Consider the following 19,042-nt stretch of genomic DNA (forward strand, 5'->3'; position numbering starts at 1 on the left):
TCAAAATTTTGTTCCTCGCTCTTTAGTTAGAGATATCATCTAAGTGTAATTTGCCGAAAGATGTAATACAAAAAATAAAAAGGCACGACATATGGCTGAAAATGAAAAATGTAATAAACCGGCAGTCTCCAGCAAAGTGCTTTTCAAACGTTTTACGAGGATATTTGTCCGGCGGGATCTCGTTTTGCCTATTTCATTTACATCGTGTATGGCGTTGCACGAAAAAAGTGAACTTGTGTCACATTTCTCAAAACTTTGAGAAATAAGAGTCTTCATAAAACGGTCTTAAAGAGGAGTCCCTTTGTTGTAAATCTGAGAGAAAGCCCGGGTCAAAAAAATAGGAGGCAAAAGATTTTTAGTTAAGCCAACAGTCTGACCTCGGTCATTGCTTTTCCCGATGAATTTTTTGGAAATCATTTAACCCATTCGTTTTCCCTGGTGAAGTCGCAAGACGACGGGTGAGAAGGAGACTAGTTGTCTGTAACTACGCTGGAATGTGAATACCGCTACCTAATTGGTTTCTTTACGTCATGTGAATAAAGGGGTAAGTTTCTAAAGAAACTGTGGTGCTGCGTCAGGTAATTTAGTGTTAACAACTGAGTTGAAAACGTAAATTAGCCACCGTAAAGGGTAAAAGAGCTTACGTTTCGAGCGCTAGCCCTTCGTCAGAGCGATTGGAGGAGTTGTGGGTTTATATGCAGAAAGTGGAGCTACGCCATTGGTGGGAATATGGTGACAAGAAAACAGGAATAAATTAGTTGAATGAAAAGCGCTCGTTGATTCCGCGGGGATTAATGGTGCCGATTTGGAAGATAAGTTTTTTTTCTATTGTTTTACGGCTTTCCGAACTGCCTAGATGTAAGGAAAGGCCGCAAACTGCCATATGCTGTTTAGAATGAATAGGAAGTTTAAGTGTCTAGCGACTGGTTTGGATGCGTCCTTGTCATTTCTTTCCAAGTCGCGAAGGTGTTCTCGGAATCGGTCACCTAGTCGTCTTCCTGTTTCGCCGATGTATAACTTATTGCAATAAGTGCAAGTTATGCAGTAAATAACACTGGCGGAGATACACGTAAAGTGATCAGTGATCTTAACGGATCTCTTGGGTCCCGATATTTTCTTTACGTTATGAATGAAAGAACAAGTTTTGAATCTTGAGTGAGCGCATTGGAAAGTTCCAGATTGGTCATTGGTTTGAAATGAACTCCTGACTAAAGAGTTGCCTATTTTTTTGTCACGTTTGAATGAAATAAGTGGGGGTTGCGAAAAGATAGTGCTAGTCTATGAATCGTTTTGGAGTAATTTAAAATTTTTAAGAATGATAGATTTAACTGCGTGGTTGTGAGGGTGAAATGTAAGAGTAAATGGAATGCGGTCAGTGTTATCCTTCTCAGCCGATTGTAGTGCTGACTGTCGATCAATTTGTTGGGCACGGCGGTGGCCAGCGTGAACGACAGAGCCAGAATAGCCACGTTTATCGAAAAACTGGCATATTGCCTCTGTTTTGCATACAAAAGTTAGATGGTGCGACATCTTGGTAGTCGGTCAAAGCAAATCGCATAAGTAAAGTAACTAGTAACTCTAAACCACACTATGTACAGCGTTACGTCGATCCATGTCCTAAGTTTCGAATCCCAATTCAATTTGAAAACGAGAAACGAATACTAAAATTCGGACCTGTGTTTAAAGAGAAAAGGGAAAAAGAGAAAGCATGGAGTGAATTCGAATTCTGTCTTCCTACTGATGAGGAAAAATGAAGATTTAAGGACGTTTTTTATGGAAAAAAAGGACTTGCATGGAAATGGACTTTTGAATCAATTTTCAACGAGCATAAAACAACAAAAGTGAAATGTGAATTTCGTTATGGCACAATATTTGGATATTTGGAAAAAGGTTCGGCACAAAGATAAGGGCACTCTTTACCGGGGGTTATGTACCGTAACTTCAACTTTTACCGACTCACATCTCGATTGAAGAATGTCCTGCCTCTGCTACTGAATAAGACATCCTGAGGAAAACAAATGCGTTTCATTCTGGTTTTTTCGGGAGAGAGGGGGTTTATCGTATATTTGGAATATTTTTCGCTAAATTTTGATAGAAATCGAGTATTTCCAATTTACTCAACTTTGCTTGAGTGAATGTTCAGGTTCAGTGTAGGTTGGTATCTCAAGCTGCTTGACATTCCTAACTTTACCGGAAGTTCATATTCAATGCGCAAGCGTACTGCACCAAAACAATGAGATCGACTCAATATGGCGGAGACAGGGGGAACTCGTCGAGATGTTTCGACCGGTTCCACTCCCCAAAGACCTGTTCCCATGAAATTATTTGCCACTTGGGAAGTCGAGAGAACGTCGCCAAACTGTGTACCGCGGTGAGTGCTTTTGAAAACTATTTTTTTTTGTATCGGCACTTTTGCAATCACTTGAAGGTAAGCTTACATTTTTCCCGAAGACCATGTCCCGTTGACTCAGGCTTGAGTCTTATGCAGTGAGAGTCTATTGCTGAAGATCTGTTTATGTAGCAAGCTAAAAACAGTTGTATTAAAGCTTATGTAGGCAGGTCTCCTTGCCCAGGTCTAAGTAAGTAACGTGTATTTAAAGAAATGACTGCCCTCTATCTTGATCTTTTATTTGTTGGATTGAAATCACGAATGTCTAACTTTACTCCATTTTGTCATCACCAAACACGTGCTGTATGCTGTTGCGATAAACCGTTACGATTTTGCAGATTTATGGTGGAGTTTTTTGTAGCAGTTCGTTCAAATTTTTCTCAAGGAAGTAGCAATTTAACCGAGGTGTGATATGCACCCAGGAAACTTGCCCTTAACAAAAATCTGTTGATTTGTAAATTTATTTACTTTGGAATTTGTCTCTGCCAAATTCGGTTTTCAAAATGTTTTGAATATCTGAAATGAAATTATCAATTTTTTGTCGACATGTGTTCTTCTAAATTTTATTTGGATCATACGAACAAAGATCACGGACGGGGACTATTCAGAGAATATTAGTCTCAGCGATTTTTTTTTTCTTTTCCACCTTAACGTTCGAATAACACCAGAGTTTTAGTTTTACGGTTTACGCATTATTTATGTTCTTGAAGGAACAAACGAAATCTCTGCTGTGGCTGAAAACTGCACTGAGAGTAAGTTGTGGTTCAAGTACTTCAAAGCAAATTATTCAATTATCTGGGGTTGATACTGATTTAGCAATTGACACATTTTCTCTACAAAATTTTTAGCTCACGCCTTTGTGTCAAAAAGCAAGCTAATGTAAACTGCTGTCTCTTTCTCTTAGATATTCATTCATTCATCATGTTGAACAACATTCATCATTGTTGAACATACTGCATATTAAAAAATCATGAATTTTAAGTTTGGTTCTTTCCGTGCTATAAAGGCAATTTTTGCTCAGGTTGACTTAAAAATATGTACTTCTCTTTAGAATCCTTACTGGCTTCATCAATAAATATAATTCTGTTGATTTTAAAAAATTTCAACCATCAGCTAAAAAAAGGAAGAAAGAATATAAGAAACCTAAAATCTGCAGGTATGCAAATTCCTCCCAAGCTAATAAATTATTGTTTTGTTGATGAGAGACATCTGGCAAGTGTTCTAGGAATCAAAACAGATTTTATTCTCTCTTAATCTTATTTTGTGGTTAGGCCTAATTCTTTGGTATTAAATATATTTATTAAAAAAGACATTGTTGGATTCCATTTATTTATTTCTTGTGAAGTTTTAAATGTGACCAAATATATGGGAATGAGCTACCAAAATGTAACATTAAGATATTTAGCATTGTTTTGTAAGCTTCTAGTTTAAAAGGCTTTTGTGGGTCTTTGTGGGTGAGTTTCATAAAATTCTAGGTTATGAAAATTAACTGGCAGATATTCCCTGTAAACTGTCATTTTTGTAGCAATGAGGTGTGATGTTAAAAGGCCTCTGTTTCTTGACAATTCTTCTCTTGCTTCTTCATTTCCCATTAGCCTTATGTTTTGGTAATGAAAGGTAAACTTCTGTTAGGGAAAGAGTATTTTTTTCCTTTTGAAATATAAAGCATCACACAGGGTCCCATTTTATCTTTGGGTATATTACCTTGGTTAACCACTGACTAGTGTCAAGAGAGTATGGTTTATCACTCCGTTTTTACCTTTATCTGAACTTTCATAATTATATAGTCATGCATTGTTATACAGAGAAGCAGAAAATAGAGTCAATTCAGCAATCCAACCTTTTAATTAAGTTCAGTGTGACTAATGCAAAGCTTATACCTAATGTGGATAAAAGTGGATTGATAGTCACTGTCAAAGTCTTAAGACACTTTGTTACCACTACTCACAGAATCAGAATCAATAAAAGCAAGTATAAAAATTTTCCAGGATTCAATGATTGTACTCTCCACCATGAAAATGTTTCTTTGGAAGTTGTCAAATGAGAAAGTTGATGAGTTGAGTTATGTTTCAGGCTGTGTACGATGACGCTAACTCGACTGGAGTTGTTGAAACCCTTAGAACCAAGTTTGACTGAAGTAATCATCTCAGTCTCAATGCAGGTAAATAAACCATTAAATAATTAATGCTATAAAGTGTAATATTTGAATAGGGTATGTAAGCAACACACTAAACAGAATTTGCAGTAATTCAACACACAGTTATTATTATTAATCTTTGATAGATACACTTGTTGTTGTTTTTTTAGAGCTCCCGCAGAACACTTAGGTCAAATGAGATAGTTCTTCCATCCTCTGGTTTGATTGACACTGATTTGGATCTATCCTTTTCTCTGCAGGTCGGTTAATGAAGATAATTATAGATTTAAAAATATGATAACTAGGGCAGGAAACTTGGGCTGTCTGAATATTTGGGATAGGCAACTTTTCCATTCAGAAAAAGAAAATGATGGGCCGTCTGTGTATTTGGGACAGGCAACTTTTCCATTCAGACAACAAAAATGATGATCTCACCTGTATGCTCAGACTTGCAGGAAATAGGCATAAACAATATATTATATAGTTTTGCTTCCCATATGGAGAAATCCTAAAAAGGCTAATTCCAAAATGGAAATTGCATAATTAGTTTACTCTGTAATTTCAGATGTAGCTTTTGTATTTAGATTGAAACATATGTTAAAGAAAGAAAGAAAGGAGTGATGAGAAAACTGAGTTAATAAGCCTATACTTATTCACTTTACATCTGAGGTAATTTTCTGCCTCAGATATCCAGGTCATATCTTATATATTTATCACTGACAGCATTTCAATTTCTTCCTTAATTTTATTCTTTTCATAACTCCTTATGTTTCCAATAGACATTTATTTTTCTTTTCTTTTCTATTTTTTACTGTAGTATTTTGTCCACCCATGACCACTTAGATCAATTTCATTTTGAATTTATATTTTCTTGTCATATGATTAGTCAGTTTTTGAGTGACATGGATAGCAATTTTTGTTAGAAACCTTATTTCTGAAACAAAAACTAGGAGAAACAATTGTTATAAATTGAATCATGAATTAGTTACTCTGAGCTTCTTGATGAATTAGTGCTCAAAGCTGGAAAAATCTTTGGACACTTTTCTTTCACTGGGTTATTTAAAGGAATTTATAGAAAAGTTAAATATTGGTGAAAAATAATTGAGTGACTTACATGTACCTGTGGTACTAAAAACAAGGAAGAAGCATGCTTTTTTTTCTTTTTGATGCTTAGTCTATAGGTATGATTTAGGGCAATTTCTCAGTATTGCACAGCACATTTGTACTACAAAAAAAAACTACATAATCAGACAAAGAAGCGCTTGTGCATTCTGATACACAGTCTTGTTTCAATCAATATACCAGGTAAAGAGGTGTGTTGGTCTTTAGCTCTTGAACCAGCTCGGCAGCTTATATTTTTTATTGCATCATGGATAATTTGGTTTGCAAATTATCCCCTTTGAATTGGACAATTAAAAGAAAAAAAAATCATTAACGAAAGGGAAAAAAAATACCTGAAAGCAGACATGAAGCCTATTGCTAGAGAATGCAAATTATGACTTTTTAACCCTTTAACTCACAAAATACCTGAAAGCAGACATGAAGCCTATTGCTAGAGAATGCAAATTATGACTTTTTAACCCTTTAACTCACAAAATACCTGAAAGCAGACATGAAGCCTATTGCTAGAGAATGCAAATTATGACTTTTTAACCCTTTAACTTCCAAGATCTGATTGTTAATTCTCCCCTCTAGCTGCTACACATTTCTTTGTAAATTAGTTGCGAGAATTTAGTGTTGATCAAGATACATTTGAGTACTCTCATTACCTGTTTGCTGGATATTGTTTTACAACTTCATAGCAGTTTCACTTTGCAGACTGTGATTATTTTATTCTTTGTTTCAGTATCCACACTTTTTGAAGAGAGCTGGTAACAATCTTCAAGTCATGCTTCAACGACGAAAGAAGTACAAGAATCGCACAATTCTTGGATTTAAAACACTAGCTGTAGGCCTTGTTAACATGGGACAGGTTGGTATTCATTTCTAAGTATTTAAATCTGTTGTGGCTACATGGTATGGTTGTTGAGAAACAAGGTTCATTGTAGATAGAAATAAGAAAGATGGTAGGTTTTTTTAGCTTGGGAAAGAAATAGAGAAAGATCTGTTTTTCTTCTTGTCAGGAGTGTGGGACAAAGAAACAATTCTGAGTCCCATCAAGGAATTGAACCTCAGACCTTCAGATTCTGCGCTCTGATGCTCTACCACTGAGCCATAGAGACTCCACTCCTTATTTCTATCTACAAATATTATGCTATCAACATTGCTGATCCTAGCAATATGCAGGATGGGTGTCATATCAACTTTGTGATAGACCTCGCTCACTGTGGAGTCTCTGTGGCTCAGTGGTAGAGCATTGGAGTGTGGAATCCAAAGGTCTGAGGTTCCATTCTTCACGGGACTCAGAATTTTTTCTTTGTCCCATGCTCGTGACAAGACAAAAAAAGGTTCACTGTGTCGTAACAATTCTTGTTGGGCTTATGATAATATTAATTGATGTCTCACTAGGTTCTCCAGCACTCAGTGGACAATCAACTCAAGTTGTACACGAAAGGAAGTCTTGTTCCAGTGGCCCTGATTACTGTCAATTCCCTTACCAGGTAATGCATCATGTAGTTCAACATTGTTCCTGTCCATTGTGATGCAGTTTTCCGATGGAATATTAAAAGTTAGCAACATAAAATTTAACATAATTTTCACACTTTTGGTATTGTGGAAACTGGAATTAGTATGAGGCTCAAATATGATACTGTTATTTACATACCTCAGCTGATTTATATGCACCAAAATAAAGATTAATAATATTTGATTTAAGTGATGTAATGATTATATCACAAAGTCATACCAATCACAGCCAGTTACTCACATTCAACTATAGTCACTGGTATGTTTAGACAGGAGATGTCTCAACAGCTCATATTTGAAAAAATTAGGTGTTTTGCATTCGGGAGAACAGTCTAAGTTTTTTTTTTTAATTTTACAATTTTTTGTTTCTATTTCAAGATAATTTTTCAAACAATAATTTTTGTTTTTGTTTTAGTTTTTCTAATAGGAAAAATCTGATGTATTAATTTTTCTGTATTAATTTTCAGTCAACCAGTTGAAACAGATGGAGACAGACTTACTGGATCATTAGTCAGAGGTAGTTAAAGTACATCATTTTCAATATTATCTGGTGTAACCTTGGCCACAATTACCATTATTTAACACCAGGGTTTGTTTTCATGATGATGTGCAAGACTTAAAGAGTTTCTTGAATTTAAATTTAAAAAATTCCCTAGTTCTATTGGACGAAATGCTTTTACCTGTACACACCATTAATTACATGTTCCTCTTCTTTTTCACATTTCAGGTGATGGTGACGACAATTCTAGTGATGATGATGATGACTTCTCACTGTCTGACCAGGAAGGAAGTGACAGTGGTGGGGATGCTGTAAGTTTATTACTCTGAATTCTCAATGTCTTGCAATGATTTTCATTACCACCAAAGATCACCAGCTGTAAATAGCAATTAACAAAGAGAAAACTGATTTCAATCCTAGTTCTTTGGTTCATTTGTAATCTTGGGTTGTGGGTTTTATTGGTCACATTTTAAATGACTGTATTTAGGCAGTGGATATCATTTGTAACAAGTCACAAAGTTCCAACACTTAAATTAGTCTGTTCTAAAATTTGCATTTTAAAGGATATTCTAGATGTGGAACAGAGACAAGGTGGGAAAATAAGACATGGAAAAATCACTATTCCTGCGAAGGTTTGGAAAATTCAGCTGACCAGATTTTGTAATAAAAACTATACGGTATTGTTAAATAAAAAAGAGGGCTTTAAATGTAGTCATTGAACATAATTATCTATCAGCTTCATTGAATAGCCTTCTTTGGTTCATTCCACTGAACTGTTGGTCATTATCTGCCTGAATTCTTTATGGTTTGCCTGAGTGCTGGTTTCCAGTCCATTAATGGTTGCAGCAACTCACAGTGAAAAGGCCAAACAATGTTGGGTTGATATTCACTCAGCTTGATTTCTGACACAGCTCCAATATTCACCAACAGTTTGTTAAGTATCTTATTGATTTCCATAAACATTGATGGTGCTAAGATTTTAGAAAGTTATTTGTTTGTTCATTCTTTCTCTTCAGATAGGAAATAGTCAAATTTCTCAATTATTTGTCATATTGTAAAAGTTTTATGGGCTTTTTGAAGAAATTTCAGCAATAGTGATTGACTTTTTTTGGTAATAGTGATTGTTTTATGGGTGATCTTGGCAAAGATCCACACCAACATAAATATTTGGTTGCAATTAGAGAAATCAGGGGTAAAACCTTGATTTCAAATAGTGAGTGAGAAATGGCGACTGTGAAGTACCCAAAGAACAAAGGATTAAAGTATAGGCATGTAATTTATTGTTACCCAGAAATTTCTCCTAAGAACTGCCCATAATTTTCTGGATTTTGATTTTTCATAGTAAAGTCAAGTGAATGTTGATTTCCCCAACACATTGCACCCAGGTTTTCTTGTAATTATCATCACTTAGGGAAAACTTTGTTGCTTTACATATGGTCAAGCATCATGGCAGGCTAAAACACAAAATTCATTCATTCATTCCCAAAGAGGTACCTTCTTTCCCAGACAAATGGAGGGCCAAATTATGACCAAATTTACATCAAATATCACTTAAAATACACACAAACTTGTGTTGATCTTACATGAAACTCAGCACTGCTCACTTTACATGTTGCCACATTAACAGGTTTTGTGAAGTAAGTGGGTTAGTGAGCAGAAATGATGAATTAAACAAATTTCCTACAGGGTCTGTTCCTTAGTCTGACCCCATGCCCTTCTCATGCCTTGTTAATGCTGACTGGTATAAGCAATCTTATGCAATGCTTGCCACATGTTTTAGATTGCCAGGCTTTTAGTGATGTTGTATGTAATTCTATTAATAAATTGTTTTCATACAGCACCAAAAGAATTTTAAACAAAAGTTTATCGCACTCTTAAAGAAGTTTAAAGTTCCAGAGGAAGTAAGTACTACCAAAAATTGTTCTGTGGACATTCATGCATTTTACATGAATGTATGAAAAAGTAAAGTCACAAGTTAATTCATTTCACCTTTAGGAGTTAGAAAGTGAAATGGGAACATACCCAGATATTGACATCAGTCCTCCAGAAAATGAAACCGCTGATGATTTCCTTTTTCCTGATGATCTGGAGGACTTGGACAGTGATGCAGAAAATGACTTTCTTGAAGACACCATTAGTATTGTGTCAACACCTAAACCATCACTGAGGTATTTCTAGAATGTTTGGAACAGTTAGGATTTCCTTCAATTTGTAAGGCTGAGCATTCCTTTTGACCAACAGTCATAATTAACTTTTTTAGACCTTACTTTGATCCCAGAAGTTCTACTGAAAATGTACCAAGTCATTCTTTGGTAAGTTTTGTTACTATCAAGGAGGGCTTTGTTACTGCTACTTGCAAGATACATCATTTTTTACTGTATACACCAGGCTAATTACCCTTATAGTTGATGAAAGCAGAACATAGCTGTAATTTCAGAGAGATGAATACTCTGGCTCTGAGAAGTAATATGTTGGGGGACGCATATTTTAACTTATTCCTTTTTGTCCAAGTGGTAAATTACTTTGTAAGTAAACCTTCCTAATGCATAACTTGCCAATGAATGCAAAACAGCTTGGTAATATTCAAGTGTGTGAATGAGTTTTCTGTATTTTAGGTTGGTCAAGGAAACAGTTACTGTCCACAATTCGCTATTCAAGTGGAAGGAGAAGACCTGCAGCCAGATCATGAAATGGTGAGCATATGATGGTGTAGTGTGGTGAGAGTGGGTGAGACAGGGGGGAGTGAGTGAGACAGAGGGGAGCGAGTGAGACAGGGGGAGTGAGTGAGACCGGGGGTAGTGAGTGAGACAGGGGGAGTGAGTGAGACAGGCGGAGTGAGTGAGATGGGGGAGTGAGTGAAGAAGGGGGTAGTGAGTGTCCCAGGGGGAGGTTAGTGAGACAGGGGGTAGTGAGTGAGACAGGGGAGTGAGTGAAACAGAGGGTAGTGAGTGTCCCAGGGGGAGGTGAGTGAGACAGGGGGTAGTGAGTGAGACAGGGGAGTGAGTGAAACAGAGGGAGTGAGTGAAACAGGGGGGAGGGACAGAGACAGGGAGAGTGAATGAGGCAGGAGGAGTGACCTAGACAGTGGGAAGTACAGAGACAGGGTGGAGTGAGTAAAACATGGCAGTGAGTGTGACAAGGGGGAACAAGTGAGATGGAGGAGTGAGTGAGTGAGACTGGGGAGCACAAAAAATAGAAGGGAAACTGAGATCAAAACTTGGAAGGATTGGATTAGATGTCTGTTTCTCCTTTCTTTGTGCTCTCTGAATAATCACATGTAGGAGGTTTGCTCAGTTTGATCTCAGACCATGAGTGGTCCTCTTGTTTCAAGGATGTGAGCCCACACTCTGATGGAGATAACTTATCAGACATCACAAACTCATCTGACCTTTTATCGGGGCCTGGAGGTGTTGATGACACACCCTCAGTTCGTCGCAGTGTGTCATTCAAGGAAAGAAGGAAAACAGAAGAGCCAGACACCTTAACAAAGAGGAGAAATAGTGATGTTGACCTGCAGGTGGGTCCAAATGTGTCTTATTGTTGTTGAAATTGATGTAATTTATGCGTGAAGGATTTTTATTCAACTCTACAAAGAAATGTTAAGTTGAGAGTATTTATTTTGTCAGCTACCCAGAGGCACCTTGAATGAACAACTTAGCAGTGTGCTGTCTGGGGATAGTGACATTCCTGAATGCATTCTGTTGATTAGTACTTCTGAGTGGCAGGGCCAGGTAATTGTCAAACATTTATTGCTGATGTTTTATTTGAAATATGTGGTGGGATTATTGCTAGGCATCTCTATCTCACTTCAAATTCAGATCTTTTTTTTTTTTTAAAGAAAAAAACTGACTAAACTTATTGGACTGGTTATGAACACAAGGTCTAACCCAAACCATGGTTTTTATGCCAATAGAGGACTTCATGAATTCTCTATGAGAGGGTTGATTTAATTAAATAAATGGAATTCCACTGCTAGTTTTTTAACTCCTTCACACTGTTCACAAAAATAAATGTTCTGATAAAAGTAAAGTTAAAAATGACCTAGAACATGGTTTTGTTCAACAATGGCTTGACTTTGTTTAAAAAACCAGCTCATTATGTTCAAACTCACAAATTTTAAATAGGTTTAAAAATCTCTCACATGATTGCTGAAATTATGTTAGTATTTTGTAGTGTGTTAAAAAGTTGACAGCACATGTTTGTTTTTATTTTGTGCAGCTTTTGGCATTGAAGCTCTGTGACAAAGCTGTGAAGATGATTTGTACAAGATCCAGTTCTGATGTGCAGGCTGTATTTCTAGCCATTGTCAATAGATACCAGAAATTGTAAGAAAAGTTTATTTCCATATGCCATGTTTTTCTATCTCTCTTGTGACTACAGAAAACTTTTGTTTCTGCATTTGTATTAATGAATGAATCAGTTAGTTTGTAAAGAAACTGACCTGCTTTGTCAGCCGGTAACGGGAGTTCGCCCCTTACTTTGAATGGAGGAAAGCTAACTTTTTATAAAATAGTAGCTTTTCCTTATAGAAATGAGGAAAGGCTTATGTAAGCTAACTTAATCCACCACAGTAAATATAAATTACACAAATTCACTGAGATATTCCAATGAGTTAGAGTCTCAGACGTTGTAAATTTTCTGACTTGACTGACATGTCTTGTCTTTCATACTCTCTTCTCAATCCTGTTTCTTTTGCTAGTATAAATACTCATTCAGCTTCCCCGCCTCAGTTGGGTGTGGCCATCGCGGGCACAGAGTCGTATATTAGTGCTGTTCTTCAGCCGTATGTGGAATACTTTTCTTCCAAGCCACCAGACTGGCAGACTTTTCTTCGATTTCTCCTTATTCCTCTTGGTAAGTTTTCTTCAAACCAAAAGTGGTCTGTAGCTAAAAAAAAAAAAAAAAAAGAAAAAAAGTGAATTGAGAAGACAATGACTATTGAGTGCAATTTGTAGTAAGACTTTCTAACCTGTGAAATTTCTTCCATATCATGTCGCTTGGAATTGTCATGGGAAGGAATACACCTTGGCTATAAGTATTAGCCAGACGTTGTTGTTCCTTGACAATGTTTTGGTTCTCAAGGTTTACTGTTGTTGGTCTGCATTGTTTTCAGACGGTCAACCTCTGGCCAGGCACATTGGAGGACTAGATGCAAGGTACAACTCACTTTTTATGGATAACTTTTGGAGAGAAGCTTTTGAGCATTCAGACACTGCTATTGGTAAGTCGGGAGGTCTTTTTTAGCTTTTGTTTACTCTAAGCGAGGTAGTTTATATGAAAACGAAAAGATAATTTAACTACTTATCCTATGCTATTTCTTGTGGTGATACTTTCACATTCCTCTTTTGAGTGAATCGTATTAGCAGATCAAGGATATATCCAATTGTAGAATCCAGACGACACTACTGGTGGTTGGTGAGTGCTCTCACCAAGGCACCACCGAAGTGTAAAAAAATATATCCTATTGTAACGTGGTTACTTTACTTCTCTAGTATAATGTTGTTGTGTTGATATACCATACTGTACTATTGTGTCATTGTAGTCTTATTATCGTCTCTGATTACCTTTCGGAATTTTGTTCTGTTAGATTTCGAGGAGGTGAGCAGGCGAGTTAAAACTCTGATGTCATCAGCGACAATCACGCACAACTTACCGATTGCTGAGGCTCTTGTGAATACAAAACTAAAAGGGTGAGCGATAACTGGTGTACTTTCATTGCCTTATTTCTCCCCTGGTTGCGGCGATATTTTAGTTCGGTGATACCGACAGATAGGGCTGTCTGTACTCAGCTTTTAAAGCACGCCCCAACGGAATATATCCAAGTCTGTTTGGAATGCTTGATTACGAAAAGCTCGTATTGTCATGCTGTATTCCTGTTCATCTTCTAGATCAGAGGAAGGATCTTCCCAAGTGTTTTTGCCTTTTGTTTGTGTAAGTAATCAATTCGATGTAAAGCGTAGGACGATTGAGTGAAAAGTAATAAAACATTAACCAAAAATTTTATTCTTTTAGGTTGTTTTTGGGTACAATCGTATCATGAGATATAAAAATGTTTAAAGGGTCAGCATTCTTGACTATGACTATGAGTGTGGTTTTAAAATAAAAAAAAAATAGGTTATAATTACTTAACCACTATGATCGCCAAACTCTTCTTGTTTGATTTTGTTTTTGTGTTATCCTTGAAGACGCATCAGGGTTCAATGAAATGTCTCAATAAAATTGAATGTGCGGCCACTCGGCAATTAATAAAAGCTGAAGTTACGCCTTTTCCACCCTTGTTTTTGTTCTGCTGCAATAATTGAATATCGCAGAAAATAATCTCAAAAAAACTTTCGTTCGTATCGAAACACAATAGCTTGTTATCGTAAAACTCAGGGAGTAGATAATCTGCAGAGCAAATTCCTGGGTATGGAATAACAAGAAATCTCAAAATGTTTCAATTATTCCATAATTGGATCCAGGTTGCTTTGGCCACTGTCAACGGGCCATTCCCCAACTGGGGGTTCGCCCTTAGTGCCTGCCGCCAAACTAGCTGAATTTTCAAGGAAGGGGCTGGTCGTAATTCATAGGGAATGGAACAAGATATACAGTAGTTTGACGTGTACATTTTCATTGCAGGATGTTAGGATTGGATCAGCCGACATATACCAAGGTAATTCACTGTTTGGAATGAATTCTTCGTTTTTAGCGTTTAACTTCATTCTGACTTAGTTTTATTCAAGCAGACGAAGAACCTGTAGTGACAAGTGGAACGCCATCGACCACTGGAGCCAAAAGTACAGGGGCTGTCTCTAGGGGTGACAGTCAAGCTCCTGCTCCAGGATCTTCGCAAACGCCTCCATTTTCAAGCCCTCCTTTGAGTGGGTACGCTAATTACTTTCATCTTCTAATAAAGACCGTCAGATTTTGTATTCGCCCATTATATTGCTTGTTTTCTTGCGCTACTTTTCTTAGTTTATGGTAATAGGCTAGTAATGCTATAACTTTGGACCACTCCATATTAAGTTTTACTTCTGCCTTTAAACTTGAAGCTTTGTTTCCATATAACGATGCGATCGCCAAGAAGAGTGGCTGGCGATCTGCTTTCAAACGGAAACCAAGTTTCATCTACAGCGGTAATCGTAATATCGTATTATCTACTCCACAATACTCTTGCATCTGTGATTGCAAACGATCGCAGCTATCGTATGGAAACCAACCCTAATGCTTGGTCGCGTTTTCGGGTATTGTAGCTGTGATATGGATAAAGGGGTTTATTCTCTTTGTTCTCAGGTAAAGGCAGTAATAATAATAATAATAATTCTTGATGCCTAGTACTTTTGTACCCACCAGGCTCCAGGAGAGCAGTGGTGGGAGCCTTTACTCAAGCGAACAGATGGATCTTCAAGTGGACTACTGGCTTGCAGCGGGGAATAAAAAAGATGTCAACAAAGTAAGTTAGGTCACCAATTGCACAGCACCATCTAATTTGTTATTGCTAATGCTTTTGTCTCATTCCCTGTTTTGATTTTTAGTCCTCGCTTAAAACAACTTTCAAAACGCTGGTGGTTACAAGACTTTCAACTCCTGAGGAATCATCTGCGCTTTCAGTAATGGCGGTCACCAAAGAACGCAATAAAAGAGGTCTGAACTTTTGAAATGCTATTATTATTGTTAATGTGAAGGATGTGTGGGTGGAAGTCAGTCCTGTGTCAGCAAGAGAGTTACTTGTCAATACTAGGAGCCATAATCACGATTTTGAGAAAAAGCAACCAGAGAGTTTTCTGAATATTCCAGTGATAACGTTTTGGGTATTCTTAGGCTGTTTGGCGGAGCAAGCCGGTTAGTGTGGCGAGTAAGGTGTTGAAATTTAATAATAATAATAATAATAATAATAATAATAATAATAATAACGAAGAAGGGGTCCTTAAAGGAGTTAACTTTAGCTAATTTAGTTTGTATTTTTTGTGGATGGTTGGCTTTAGTTTATCTCTACAAAATTCGAAATAATCATCAAAGTCTGGGCCATTTAGACCAAACACTGTCTTGTAGCATTCCACTACAGATCGGTATTCTCTTCGATGCTAAAGTGTGAAATGGTGCTATTTTTTGTTGTCACAGGACTCGAGGCAATGATGCGTTCCATGAAAAAATCCAAAGAGAAAGACGCTGATTCCAAGAACCAACCAGTAATGGTGAATGTGTCGAAACTGATCTGCACCACTAAAGGACAGAGCAGTACATTAAATGGTGAGCTATCTACTTAGTCTTCACTTAGTCTCTGATTTTTTTTTCTGTTAATCTATTTTCAGTTGTCATAATTATTCTGTTTGTTTATTTACAATTGTTATTCTGTTTGTCTATTTACAATTGTTATTCTGTTTGTCTATTTACAATTGTTATTCTGTTTGTCTATTTACAATTGTTATTCTGTTTGTCTATTTACAATTGTTATTCTGTTTGTCTATTTACAATTGTTATTCTGTTTGTCTATTTACAATTGTTATTCTGTTTGTCTATTTACAATTGTTATTCTGTTTCTCTATTCAGTTATTGTTTGTCTATTTACAGTTATTCTGTTTGTCTATTTACAGTTATTATTCTGTTTGTTTATTTACAGTTGTTATTCTGTTTGTCTATTTACAGTTGTTATTCTGTTTGTCTATTTACAGTTATTATTCTGTTTGTCTATTTACAGTTGTTATTCTGTTCGTCTATTTACAGTTGTTATTGACGGAGTGACGTGGAGTGGGGTCAAGTTTTTTTCATTGTCATCCCAGTGGCCTACTCATATTAAAAACTTTCCCATTGGCCTGTTTGGCCGAACCGAGACCACTTGTTAACTCCATTTTCCAACTCAAACGACCAGAGTTTTCTTGTGCACGTGGATTGTGCATAGATAAAGATTATGAAGGAAACAGAAGATATTGGAAACATTCGCTTATCAAAGTTGAGAATATTCAACAACGTTTGAGCTAGTAAGGGTTTTAAAAAAAGGCTCTTCATGTGGCATATTTTGTTAGCAAGAAGTTTTTTTGACGCTTATATTGTGGCAAAGTTATTTTACGGATAAAAAACACTGGTTAGAGAGAAAAGTAATAATTGAAGGTAGATCATATAAAGCAACCATAGAAAGGAACATTAAGCAGCAATAAGTTCCAAGTAATATTATCTAAAATCTATAAACTTCCAAACATAATCATCTTTATTTTGATGGTAATTGAAATGACATTAAGTAGGAATTTATTTTTAGGTTGTATTTTGAAATGTGCCAAGCGATTTCAAGGATTATAAATTATTATGAAAAAGATTATTGTTAAAAGAGTTGACTAAATGTTTTGGGTCAAATAAGTTTATAAAAAAAAGAAAAGTGATTTCCAGCACTTATTCACCGAAAATTAATTCATTTATTTTAATTTTTTTTTGAAATATTGAAAAAAAAAGTATGTTAGGATGTGGTTGATTTTTGTTCAGTAGTATTATTTAGAACATAACGATTCTTCTACTATCATTGAAGCTTCTGATGAAGTTCATTTGTATAATTTGCTTCGGGATTAAGTCCTTATTTTTAGGATTGACGTTCATTTTTTATTCTGAAATGATAAATTAAAACCCTCCCATTTATGTTCCTCAATTTACAACACACATGTCACCATGTACAGTAACAGTCTCCCAAAGAAATTAGGAATAATGAATTATAACGACGTTGCGGAAAACGTTTATTTTGATGGGATCAAGAACATTTTTTTTATAATAACGAACTAATCAATAATTCAATATTCGCTGAAGTTTCAGCAAACAGTTTTAACACCGCAGATGATGTTAGTAAAAACGATTTGAATTTGCTGTAATTTCATGGAAATTAACTACCTTAACTAACCTGACCTAGCTTAGTATTTTTTCTTTTATTGCTTGTTACGATTTATAGACGTTTGTTCAACCAAGTGTTGAAGGAGTTCTTTAAAGCCTGCTTATAAACTTGATTATTCTGTTTGCGGAATCTATGATGCAGAAAAGTGTTGTTGGTCTTTATTTTTGAGGGCTGGGGTTATCTTTGTCTTCCTACTCAAATGTCGCCAAGGTATCGCAATAAAAAAAAAAAAGAATGGACCGATATTTCTTACAAACCGAAAGAGAGATGTCTACCCCACAACAGTTAACAACAATATCACAGTAACTAAAGGAAACAGAGAATGTGAAAACCAACATTCTCCGTCAAAATATTTGAGACAATCTCGCCTTGTCTCGTGAAACAATGAGTTTCCTTTGTTCTATTATCAATTATCAATATTTTTTTTCGAAACTACAACTAATGGAAACAAAATGTGGAAAAGGCTCTCTATACCCGTTTACAATTCTGTCACTAACGTGAGATTCTCTCAGGAGTGAAGAGAGTCGTTGAACTTTCCAGAAAGATACAAAAATTGGATCAATCGTAAGAATTCCATCAACCTTCATCATTTTGTTACCCATTGCCATTTCACAGAATCAAGGCTTAACTTTCGGCCTTGATGCCGGGCCAAGCATTTCAGGACCTCGCCGTCTTCTTTTTGTGATTTTTCTTTCGTCCCTTTTGCCATTCAGCCGCCGTCATTTGTCCTTTGTTCTTATTTTTCTGCTTTGACTTTCGAGCATCACGTTGTTCATCTCGCTTTTTGTCACTTGTTTCTTTTTCATTACTAGCGGGAAAACTTTCCTCAGCAGATTTGCTTTTAATAGTTTCTCCACGATCTGAGGTTGTTGCCTCGTTGCTAAAATTACGTCTTCTCGAATATTCTCGTTCGTGCAAGTCTCCGCTGGGTCCTAGGTCCGACGCGTTGCGTGGATTTTTTTTACGCTGCTTTTCCTTCTTTGACGATTTAGTGGAAGTATCGTGTGCACTGGGTGCTCTTTCATCCTGAAACCGAGAATGATGCCATCGTGCGAAAGATTCATGAGACCTTGGGCGGTTAAATAAAGGCCCTCCAAACGGGAAGTGAACTCCCTCGAGGCCTATGTCGTCGTCAAATATACCTCCAAACATTCTCATTATCATCTCCTCTCTCATCCTCCTTCGCATCATTTCCCGGAAGAATATGAAGTTGAAGAAATCATCACATCCACTGAAATTTTCCTCATCAGTGGACTCTGTTCTCGAATTTGAATTTATTCTCTCGTATCCTTCACTAAGCGCCTGAAATTTCTCTGTGGCTTGTGGATCATCAGGATTCTTGTCCGGATGGCATTCTTTCGCCTTCTTTATGTACGCTTTTCGCACTTCTTCTTCGGTAGCGTCAGTTGGAAGCCCAAGAAGATCGTAGCTCTCTTTTAGATTTGTTGCCATGTTTATATGCCTTGTTTTTAAAGTTGAATCACGACAACAGGAAGAACTGATGGATTCTCGATTTGTTGTTTTTTTTTCCGTTCTGATCGA

General features: G+C 36.5%; 2 protein-coding genes across 2 annotated transcripts; one reads left to right on the forward strand and one right to left on the reverse strand.

The window, feature by feature from the left end:
* Window positions 1-2,242: 2,242 nt before the first annotated feature.
* LOC131792058 (phosphofurin acidic cluster sorting protein 2) lies at window positions 2,243-17,784 on the forward strand. The gene is made up of 25 exons (XM_059109419.2): window positions 2,243-2,371; window positions 4,463-4,550; window positions 4,697-4,786; window positions 6,373-6,498; window positions 7,035-7,126; window positions 7,619-7,668; window positions 7,879-7,961; window positions 8,214-8,282; window positions 9,489-9,551; window positions 9,646-9,818; window positions 9,911-9,962; window positions 10,266-10,343; window positions 10,982-11,167; window positions 11,277-11,381; window positions 11,869-11,975; window positions 12,350-12,504; window positions 12,764-12,871; window positions 13,238-13,340; window positions 13,539-13,581; window positions 14,269-14,302; window positions 14,376-14,514; window positions 14,983-15,082; window positions 15,165-15,273; window positions 15,751-15,879; window positions 16,354-17,784. Exons 1-25 carry the CDS (start codon window positions 2,250-2,252, stop codon window positions 16,470-16,472), a joined length of 2,523 nt encoding a protein of 840 aa, XP_058965402.2. The 5' UTR covers window positions 2,243-2,249; the 3' UTR covers window positions 16,473-17,784.
* LOC131792059 (uncharacterized) lies at window positions 17,336-19,018 on the reverse strand. Its single transcript, XM_059109420.2, has one exon. The coding sequence runs from the start codon at window positions 18,950-18,952 to the stop codon at window positions 18,158-18,160; it is 795 nt and encodes a 264-aa protein (XP_058965403.1). The 5' UTR covers window positions 18,953-19,018; the 3' UTR covers window positions 17,336-18,157.
* Between the last annotated feature and the right edge of the window lie 24 nt (window positions 19,019-19,042).

The sequence above is a fragment of the Pocillopora verrucosa genome, chromosome 7, assembly GCF_036669915.1.
Source record: "Pocillopora verrucosa isolate sample1 chromosome 7, ASM3666991v2, whole genome shotgun sequence".
Classification (NCBI taxonomy): domain Eukaryota; kingdom Metazoa; phylum Cnidaria; class Anthozoa; order Scleractinia; family Pocilloporidae; genus Pocillopora; species Pocillopora verrucosa.

Excerpts from the sequence above, each read along its gene's own strand:
- LOC131792059 (XM_059109420.2), bottom strand. The coding sequence starts at position 18,952 with ATGGCAACAAATCTAAAAGAGAGCTACGATCTTCTTGGGCTTCCAACT.
- LOC131792058 (XM_059109419.2), top strand. The coding sequence starts at position 2,250 with ATGGCGGAGACAGGGGGAACTCGTCGAGATGTTTCGACCGGTTCCACT. Across the intron at positions 11,168-11,276 it reads ATAGTGATGTTGACCTGCAG|CTACCCAGAGGCACCTTGAA; the intron begins GTGGGTCCAAAT and ends TTATTTTGTCAG. Across the intron at positions 14,303-14,375 it reads ATCAGCCGACATATACCAAG|ACGAAGAACCTGTAGTGACA; the intron begins GTAATTCACTGT and ends TTATTCAAGCAG.